The sequence below is a fragment of the Chinchilla lanigera genome, unplaced genomic scaffold, assembly GCF_000276665.1.
Source record: "Chinchilla lanigera isolate Chin_1 unplaced genomic scaffold, ChiLan1.0 scaffold00012, whole genome shotgun sequence".
Taxonomy (NCBI): domain Eukaryota; kingdom Metazoa; phylum Chordata; class Mammalia; order Rodentia; family Chinchillidae; genus Chinchilla; species Chinchilla lanigera.
The window spans coordinates 9725379-9736060 of record NW_004955413.1 but is presented as its reverse complement, the minus strand read 5'-3'; the positions used below and the strand labels follow the sequence as shown (position 1 = coordinate 9736060).

Genomic DNA, 10682 nt, shown 5'->3' with positions numbered 1-10682 from the left:
AGATCAAAAAGGGTAAAGATGAGGTGGGACGGGAGGAAGTGGGGAGATATCTGCCACAGAGCCCAGGTCAGCCTCATATCCTGAATCTGCTAGCCAATAAAAATTGACAGGCTGGAGCCCAGGAATGTGCAGCACGGTGGTAGAGCGCTTGCCTAGAATATGCAAGGCCCTGTGTTTCACCCTCAGCACTACACACACACACACACACACACACACACACACACACACAAGTAAATGTCCCAAGCCATGAGGAAATAAATCAAATCACTAAAGGATAAACAATAGCAACTTCACTAGTTTTCTCAATGTACAATTATCATTGCAACAATTGTTCTGTAGTAATTTGCAAACTTATCTTTCACTCCTCTGCCAACCCCAGATGGGTAGAGATGTGATCAGTCATCTACTTATATAGTCTGCTGTCCCTCGTACACCTAGTTAATTGAGATATCCTTTCAATAAATTATGTGTTCATTTTATACTTATTTGTACTTATTTATATTAGTGAACAGTTTTCCTTCCTAAGCCACCTAAGTTCTATTTGTTGTATACTCTGAGAAATATTTCATAATATTCAAACACATATATATGTACACACGTATATATATACACATACTTTTTCTAACACAATAATAGGTTATATACATTTCTTGGATTCTGGGGAGTAACTGAAGTAAACCGGGGTGTATGGCACAATGAGATTAATCCTGGCGGTCTCGGGAGAAACTGGCTTATCATTTCTAATTCTGGTCTCTGGGAGGATAGGTCTGTGGGGAGGTTCAAGATGGTACAACAGGGAGCATCCTGGCTTAGATTGAGGGCCATTGGCTTAGCAAAAATATACAACTGTATAAAATCCCTCAAATTTTGAAGTCTTGTAACTAACCCTGAGTTTAGGATGTCACAGCAGGAGATGATATCAACCTCAATGGTTAGCACAGTTCTGGTACATACCAGGAATTCTGAATAAATGAGTGAATGAGTGAATTATCACATGAACAATGGTCCTCAACTCATACCAACTGGAACTCATCTAATGATGTAATTATTGCCTTTGACATCTAACACTACAACCTTGTCATATCTATCTATATATGGGGTTGGTTTTGAAATCTCTACTGGATGAGGAGGGTATCTTCACAGAAAGTACTGGAGATTAAAGCCCAAGCAATACAGAAGGATGTCCCAGTGTGATGGTGGCCCAGAATGGTGAGCTTGAGCCTGCAAGGGGAGGATGATAGAGGGCGAACAAAGAGATGGTCCAGCAGCAGGAGGTAGAGCCCAAGGATGACAAGGAGGTCATCCACGGAGGGAATTAGACCAGCACGGACTATTGCCTGTGGAGATGAGGGGCAACCCGGTGTGAGGTGCTGGAGCCAGAGCAGGTAAGGAAGGTATACGTGTGAGGGTTGGCTAGCGTAGAATGCTGGAGCTCAAGCAGGAAAAGATATCCAGGGGTCAGCATCGGACAGCCTAGCACAGTATGTCAGAGACCATGCAGAGTAATAAAGATGTCCCATAGAGAAGTGGCCTGGAACCCGAGTAGGGTAAGGAGGACATTTATATCTGAGCAGTCTGGGGTGGGAACAGGAAAACAAGTGAAGTAGGTGAGGTGTCCACCAGGGAGGCAGCCTGGTACGGTATGTCAGATCTTGGGTCATCTACGAGGTCATCCATGCAGAAATGAGGGTAGTAATAGTTATAGGAGTATTATGGAAGTATTGTGGCTTATATCTAAATGCCCTCCCAAGCCTCATGCATGCATAAGTGGGGCTTCTGGTGATTGGATCATGAGGACATGATATCATCAGTGGGTTACTCCACTGATGAGTTTTTAGCTAACATGATGTTGGGAGGTGAAGCCTGGTTGAAGGAAGTGGATCACTGGGAGCATGGCCTGGAAGGAGCTTTCTCCCTCCCTCCCTCCCTCTTTGTTCTCTCTGCTTCCTCACTGCCATGCCATGAGCAATGATCCTCTGCTCTGCACCTCTGCCATACCCCTCCGCCATGCTGTCTGTCTTGAAGCCAGCCAACTGTGGACTGAAACCTCTACAAACTGGGAGCCAAAATACACCTCTCTTTCCCTAAGTTCTGTATTTTGTCCCAGAAGTGAAGAAAGTAACTAAGACAGGCAGACTGGTTGACAAATTGACTGGTAGACAAATGATCAAATAAGGAATTAATATGGAAACAACCCAGATGCCCATCCACTGAGGAATGGATAAAAAAGTTGTGCAGTAATACTCCATTATATAATGGAGTATTACTCAGCTATTAAAAAAGATAAACTTGAGGCTTTTGCAGGTAAATGGATGCAACTAGAGACCATACTCATAAGTGAAATAAATCAGACCCACATGTGTAAATATCATATTGTCTCCTTGGTGTAGGAACCTGAAAGACTAGGTAAAACTCAAAACATACAATAGATGATAGGGAAGGGAAAGAAACTGTTCAAAGGAAGGAACAACTGGGATGAAGAAAAGAAGAAAAAAGAAAGAAAGGCTGCTGCCGCCATCGTGCCAGCCCCTCAGGTCTCAGTGATACCGAGTGACACTCCAGAATGGGAGACAAGCCACTTTGGGAGCAGATTGGATCCAGCTTCATTCAGCATTACTACCAGTTATTTGATAACGACAGAACCCAACTAGGTGCAATTTACATTGATGCATCATGCCTTACATGGGAGGGACAGCAGTTCCAGGGGAAAGCTGCCATTGTGGAGAAGTTGTCTAGCCTTCCATTCCAGAAAATTCAGCACAGCATCACGGTACAGGACCATCAGCCTACACCAGATAGCTGCATCATCAGCATGGTTGTGGGCCAGCTCAAGGTCGATGAAGACCCCATCATGGGGTTCCACCAGATGTTCCTATTAAAGAACATCAATGATGCTTGGGTTTGCACCAATGATATGTTCAGGCTTGCCCTGCACAACTTCGGCTGACCTCCTCCCTGCCAGGCACTCATGCTGTTTCCTCCTCCCTCCCCTTCCTGATACTATCACACTCCTCCAGATGCTCCAAATATCATACACAAGCGAGCAGGGCCGTGGTGGAAGTGGGTGCGGTGCGCTGCTGCCACCACAGTTGTGCATGATGTTTGGGCACTAGACTAGTTGCATCTGACAGGAGAAGTTTGTGTTGTACCAGCGCATGCCTTGGAAAGACTTAAGTAATGCAAAAGGTTGTCTTTTTATTTTTTTTTTTTTAATTTACTGACAAGTTGCTCTAGTAACCCAAAGAAGTGAAGGAGAAAGCAGCTGCCTCACCACCCAAATATTGATTTGTTCAGATGTTTCAATGCCTCATGATACAATAAAACCACAAAAATTTTCTTAAAAAAAAAAAACAAGAAAAAAGAAAGACGGCAAAATATAGATATATATATATGAATAGCTGCAATGACTGTACTGCTGTCTGATGGTGTATTGGAATGAACAATTAATGCTTACAATTTTTTATGTTCTAATCGATTTTGCATGGTTGTGTCTGGTGGTCTGAGCAACTGATCTGCAGGTAACAATATGCAATGGAATTACAATGGTGAACTCCTACCATCTTGTCTAGTGAAACTGTGTATTATCTCTAATGTTTTACTGAAGAATTATTTTCTTATTCTCTTTAATGGTGTGAGCAATCTTTCATTCCTACATCTGGTAATCTGAGCAATGTAGCTGAGGATAGCGATATGTAATGTAACAACCACTGTTGATTCGTATTATTTTGTCTTGAGACCCTGTATCACTTTGAATGTTCCTGCTTTGATTTGTTTATGTTTGTGATACTGGTATGGTGCTACTGTTCTACTTTTTTATTTGTTTGTTTCTCATTTACTACTCTCTTTTAAAAATAAAAAAAAATCATAAAAAAGGAATTAATATGAAGGATAATAAGAACTGTGTTATGTTTGGAGTCAAAATGTCTTCCAGAAGGCTCATATGTTCAGAGTTGGGGATTTGTGAAGGTAATTAGAAGATAAGGTTCTTTGGTGAGTCATAGCTGAATGGGCTGTTAGGAGGTGGGGACCTAGTTGGAAGAGGTCGGTCACAGGGGTCAGCCCTTGAAGGGTGTATCTGGTCCCCAGCCCTTTCCTCTTTGGCTCATTCCCTCTCACTCTGCTCCCTGACTTCTACAAGTTAAACAGCTTTGCTCTGCCATGCTCTTTCACCATGATGTTTCTGCCTTGGAGCCAGCTGGCCATGGAATGAAACCCCCAAAACTATGAACTAAAATAAACTTTCCCTCCCTTATGTTGTGCATGCAGGTATTTTGTCCCAGCAAAGGATAAGTAACCAATACAGAAAATTGGTACCAGAGAAGTAGAGTCATTTCTGTGACTATACCTGACCTCATGGTTCAGAAGCCTTTGGAAATGGTTTGCAGGAGGAGTTTGGAAAGGTTAGGAGATGCAGGTGAGAAAAGTACTAGAATGCTGTGAGAAAAGCTTGCTGGGTAATTCTGGTCCGAACTCAGACCAGAGGTGGACAGTGAAGACTGTGTTCATCAAGTTTCTAGAGAGAACACAGACTGTCTTGAAAACTGAACTAGGGCCATTCATGTTACATTCTAGCAAAGAATTTGCTTACATTTTGCCCACGTCCTACAACTTTGTGCAAGCCTAAGTTTAAAAGCAACAGGCTACTTGATCTGGCTGAGGAAATTTTAAAGTAGCACGACACTTAGACAGTGATCTGGCTATTACTGGCTACTTCTAGCAGTGAGCATCGGGAGAAAAAAAAGCCAAAATATTTGAAAAACTTACAATTTGGCTGGAAAAGAAGCACAAGTAAAGTTGGGGGTCAAAGAAGATGTGGTTGCTAAAGAGATTAGTGCCACTAAAAGGAACCCAAGTAGGCCAGGTATTATGGCTCATATATAGATATCCTCCCAAAGCGTCACACAGTCATAGGTAGAACCTGTCAGAGGTGGCTGGAGCTAGAGTATGTGATACTAGGATTAAGGATATGATGTTTATGGTGTGATGCTAGGATTAAGAGTGCCCCACCCTGGGTGTGAGTGCTATCTGTCTTAAGGGTGGACAGCCTGGATATAAGGGACAGAAAGAGGACTGCTGTTGTCATTGCTTATCACTTGCTGCTTGGGGCTGGGGATTTAGCTCAGGGGGCTGGGGATTTAGCTCAGCGGCAAAAGCGCCTGCCTGGCAAGCGCAAGGTCGTGAGTTCGGTTCCTGGTACCGGAGAAAAACCAAAAAAAAAACACACAAAAAAAACTTGCTGCTTTTGTTGCCTCCTGCCTTCTCCTTTCTGCCATGAACTGTTTTTTCTCCTCTGTGATATCCCTCAGCCATGCCTCCCTGCCTTGCAACCAGCCAACCAGGAACTGAAACCTCCAAAAACTATAAGCTACAGTAAACCTTTCCCTCTTTTAACTTTGGGTTTTGGGTATTTTCTCAGCAGTGAGTAAAGTAGCTAAGACACCAGGCATGTGGGGACATGCCTGTAATCCCAGCAGTAGTCAGGAGGCTCAGGCAGGAATATCAGGAGTCTGAGGCTAGCCTCGGCTACCTTGTGAGTTCAAGTCCAGACTGGACTACATAGCAAGACTGAGGATCAATAAAAATAACACAAGTAAATGTTAAAAAGAAAAAGAATTCAAGTACTTTATCTTGGGACTATAGAAAAGATCCCTTAAGGGCAACTCAGGAATCAGTGAGACCCCACCCAACATAGACTTCAAGGTGTAGAAGTGTAAACTTTTCATTTGAGAAGAATGTCCTTGAGTACCCTGCTTGAGCCAGACTGCCTAGGGAACTGGTTCCACAGGACTCATTTCACTATGCTCACCCATCCAGGCACTCAGAGGTTGCTACAAGCCATGATCCTGGGGGCCTCTACATCTAAGGAGATGTGATGGGTATTGAGTTGACACGGGATGCTGGCTTGGCAGGTATATAGAATACAAGAGTTACAGGGTCATGGAGGCTTCCACCCAAATTTTAAAAGAATGCCTGTGAAGCCAGGCAGTGTATAATAGGTCAGATTCCCTGCAGGTAACACCTGAGAGGGCAATACATAAAGCTGTGAGAGTGAAGCCAAAGCCGCAGTAGAGTTCTCTGGAAGTTGGAGATGCCAGGAATTGTGGAACATCTGCCAAAGAAAGCCACAGGCAGTAAACAGAGAATGCAAGAGAAAGGTCATGTGGGTTGCAACTGACAAGGCTTTAGGAGAAGGGTCACCCAAGCCCCTTAGAGCTCACATCATGCAACCATACGCCCTTGCTGCTGGTCATGGAGGATTTAATGTTTGTCCTGTTGAGTTTCAGTCTTGCTTTGGTCTCATTACTTTCTAATTCCCTATTCCTCCCTCTTGGAATGGGAACATTGACTCTATGCCATTACATCTTAGGAGTATGCATTTGCATTTTGATTTTTCCTAGGGCTCACAACTAAGAGTTTGCCTTGAGTCTCAGAGGAGACTTTGGATGTAGACTTAGAGAAATGCTAGGACTGTTGGGACTTTGGGGAAGGAATTGCACACAGGAGGGTTATATCATGTGAGGCACAATTATGACCTTGTTATTGTGTTTATTTGGATTTTTAAGTATGGTTTAAGGAGACATGATTGAATATTGAGTTGACAAGGGGTACGTTTGTGATGGTTAATCCTATTTGCTTATTTGTTAGTTTGACTGTTTTAGGTAACCTTGCTCTGTAGTCCAGGTTCATTTAGAACTCACTATGGCCTGAGGCTGCCCTTGAACCCTTGATCCTACTGCCTCAGCCTTCCAAGCACCAGGATTATTAGTGTGCACCACCAGGCCAGGATTTGATGGTTAATCTTTGTCAACTTGATTGGACTGAGATTCTCAGAAAAGTGATTGGACTGTGAGAGTGCTAACCTCATTAGTGGCACTAATCTCCTTAACCAACTGCTGAGTTCCTTAGCTGAATTTACATGAAGCTAGGCCTTCATTGGAGAAAGTGCATCACTAGCAGCAGTAGATCTGGCCTCTGGGCCCCTTCCGCTTTGTCTCTTTCCCTTTCACTTCACTTCCTACCAAGAGAAAAGCAGCTTTCCTCCCTCACCCTCTTCCACCACGATGTTTCTCCCTTGGGCCCTGTGGGAAACAGACTGAAACCTCTGAAAACAGGAACCAAAAAACAAAACAAAAACCCTTCTCCATTAAGTTGTGTATGTCAGGTATTTTACACCATCAATGGAAAGGTGACTGATACCATAGCATTAACAGTTAATTCAATCTGGTTGACAGTAATACAATTTCATACTCAACATTTGCAAGACACAGATTCTTCTGAATTGCTCATGGACTATTCACTGAGATGGGCTATGTTATAGTCCATAAAAACACTCTCGAAATCTGGCAAAGGAATAAATTCATTCAAGATATATTCTTTGACTAAAGTGGTAGTAATATAGAAATAAGATGTTTAGAAAATCCCCAAATATTTTGAATTAAACAACACTCTTCAAAATAACTCTGAAGTCAAAAAAGACATCGCAAGAACTTTAGAAACCATTTCAATCAAAATTATAATGAAAATACAATGTATCCAGGCTTGTAGAATGCACCTAAAGCAGTGCTTAGAGCAAATGTATACTTTTCAGTACCTGTGCAGGGAAGGATGGTAAAATCAATGATTTACACTTCCATCTTAATCTGGAAAAAAGTAAGTAAAGTGGAAGGTAGTAGATAATCAGAATAACAGCAAAAATCAATGAAATAGAAAAGAGATAATGAAGAAAAGTCAGAAAGCTAAAATGTGGTTCTTTGTAAAGAATTCATAAATTCCTAGAAGACACAGCAAGAAAGAGAAGTAGAGAAAAAGACAACAGAGGGCAGAAAGAAGAAATGGAAGGTGGGAGAGACACCAAAAGAGAGAACATCCAAATGACCATTATCAGAAATAAATGAAGGATCATTCCTTAAAATCTCACAAGCCGGACATGGTGGTGCACACCTGTAATCCCAGCACTCGGGAGGCTGAGGCAGGAGGATCATTGTGTTCGGGACCAGCTGGGCTACAAAGTGAGCTCAACGCCAGCCTGAACTGCATAGCAAGACCCTGTCTCAAAAAAAAAAAAAAAAAAAAAAAACTCACAGATATGAAAATGATAATAAGGGGATAACATGGACCAATTTTGTGCTAATAAACTTTGAATTTAAATATAATGACAAATTCTTTTAAAAAACACAGCTTATATGCACACTGACAGAAGAGGAAATAGAAACTCTGAATAGCTCTATATATATTAAAGAAAATGATTTGATAACTGAAATCTCAGACCTAAACAGCTTCACTGGTAATTTCCATCAAACATATAAGGAAAAATAGTTTCAATCCTATAAAAATCTTTCAGGAAAGAATGAGGAAACATCTCTTAATTCATTTTATCAGGTCAGCATAACCCTGATACCAAATCCCATCAAAGACATCACTAAAACAGAAAGTAAAAAAATACGACACATCCGTATAGTGGAACACAACTCAGCAATAAATAGAAGTGAAGTATTGATATACACAACACGAGTGAAATTCTATCTCAAATGAAAGAAGTTGGATTTTTAGAAAAGTACTATATGACTCCATTTTGACAAAACTAAAAATACAAACTAATTTGTCTATTGACACAAAGCAAATCAATGGTTTTGGGGGGGGCGACCCCCGGCGAGAAGCAAGAAGAGGCGGCGGGGGAGGGGGGGGAGTAAGAAGGAGCCAAGAGCAAACATTCTGGAGATGGTGAGCATGTGCACTGTCTTGATTGTGGTCATAGAGTCATGGATGTATGCACACGTCACATATGTCAAAATGTGTCAAACAGTGCACCTTAAATATGTACAGTTCATTATATGTCATTGATCCCTCAGTAAATATGTTGAGAAATGATGGCAGGGGTCATGGGAGGGGAAGTAAATCCATGATGGAAAAGAGCTAAAGTCACAAGTCTGACAAGGTTGGGAACAACTGGAACTCTTACATATTCCCAGCACAGATGAAGACATAGAAAACTGAAAAACACTCAAAAGCATGGGGATTCCCAAGGAACAGTGCTCAGGTCTAACGATGGCGGTGTCCAGAGATCAGAATGTGGGAGTGTAGTGTCCACCACTACTTCACTCCTCCTGAGGAACTCCCGCAAAACTGAAAAGGCTTTGCAAGGCTGGGTGGCCAATCAAGGGCAAATGTCAACCCCACACCCATGATGACTAATCACACCTTCTGATAAGCCTGAGAGGACCACTCCATGTTCTCAACACCTCTAACCAATACAGAGCACTTGTCCTGTAAATTGGCCTTACTTGGGGTAAATACAGGATTTCCACTAGGCCCTGGAAATACTGCAAATAGCTCACATTCCTTGTACAAACTCTTAGGGAACTGCAAAATAAATTCTGATTTGAAACTAGAATTTGGAAGTCTCACTTCATTCTGACAACCTGAAATTTTAAACACATTAAGGCTGCATTAGAGTTTTGCTTGAAAATTAATTTCAGAATACATAAAATAATGTTTTAAACAGTCTATTGTCTGAATAATTCCCTAGAGCTACAGTCTCAAGCTTTCTTGATATCACACCCATATTCTACATAGCATTTTTAATATACGCCATATTTGTATATATTTATCATGGGTTGTTTTGTTTTAGGCGGGGTCTCACTATGTAGTTCAGACAGGCCTTGAACTCACTATGTAACTTTGGCTGGTCTCAAACTTGCAGCAATCGTTCTGCCTCAGCCTCCCAAGTGCTGGGACTATAGCCATGTACCACCATGCCCGGCCTTATATATATTTACCATTATGTGATACTTCTTCTAAATTATAAAATATAAAAATAGAAATGGGTGAGTTAAAATAAACATAAGGTTCTAGAACATTCCTTCTGCACCCCAACAAACTGTCATGCAATGTTTTCTCCTGGATGCCTGTGCTCCACCCCTCACACCAAAATACCCCTTTAGGTCACAGGGAAGAGAAATGAGTCATGGGCCACATGCCACTGGCCAACAAGTGACTCAGGGTGTCTAGAGAGAGCAGGAGAAGGGGCAGGAAATGACGGCTATGCTGCTGGGTACCATAAACACTGAGGTTTATGTGCAGCTGTAAATCTTAGCGTGATGTCTTTCCCCTTTCCTCTCTACCAGCACCCCACCCCGGTGCGCTGTCACAGCCAGAGGTGTTCCACTCAGCCGGAACCTCATCTTGGTGGCCTCTGCTATCCATCCACAGCCGCCCTTAGTGATCACCTCTTGATCTGAGACCCCCCAGGATGCAGACGCCACAGCAGCGAGACAGAAGTGTGACTCACTCACACACCTCCCTGGACAGCCCCTGGGTCCCGGTTAGGAAAAACATGCGCATCTATTCAGAAAATTAAAACACACTCACTCCCGTATCTCCTGCCATTCTTCTCAAAAAGGAGGCTTCAGTGTGAAGCTGCTGGTCCTGAAAAGTATTCTGTCCCTGCCCCTGGCCTCTGTTATCCAAAAATTCTGCTCCAATGTTTTTAATATGAGGAATCTGTTTTAATGTCTCTCTAAAAAGCTATGACCTGTGGGCACATAGAAAACATACACAAGTTTTAAAACTTAAATATTCTCTAAGGAATAATGAACAGATTCTGGCTGATCACCAAAGTCCTCTCAACCCTAAAATTCTGACTTTGTGTGAGGTTTGTGGTGAATATCATGGCAGAGTCCATA

General features: G+C 42.2%; 1 protein-coding gene across 1 annotated transcript; it reads left to right on the top strand.

Annotated features, from left to right (window-relative positions):
* The first annotated feature begins 2499 nt into the window (after nt 1-2499).
* LOC102019995 (nuclear transport factor 2) lies at nt 2500-3351 on the top strand. Its single transcript, XM_005378974.2, has one exon. It carries the CDS (start codon nt 2564-2566, stop codon nt 2945-2947), a length of 384 nt encoding a protein of 127 aa, XP_005379031.1. The 5' UTR covers nt 2500-2563; the 3' UTR covers nt 2948-3351.
* Nucleotides 3352-10682: the final 7331 nt, after the last annotated feature.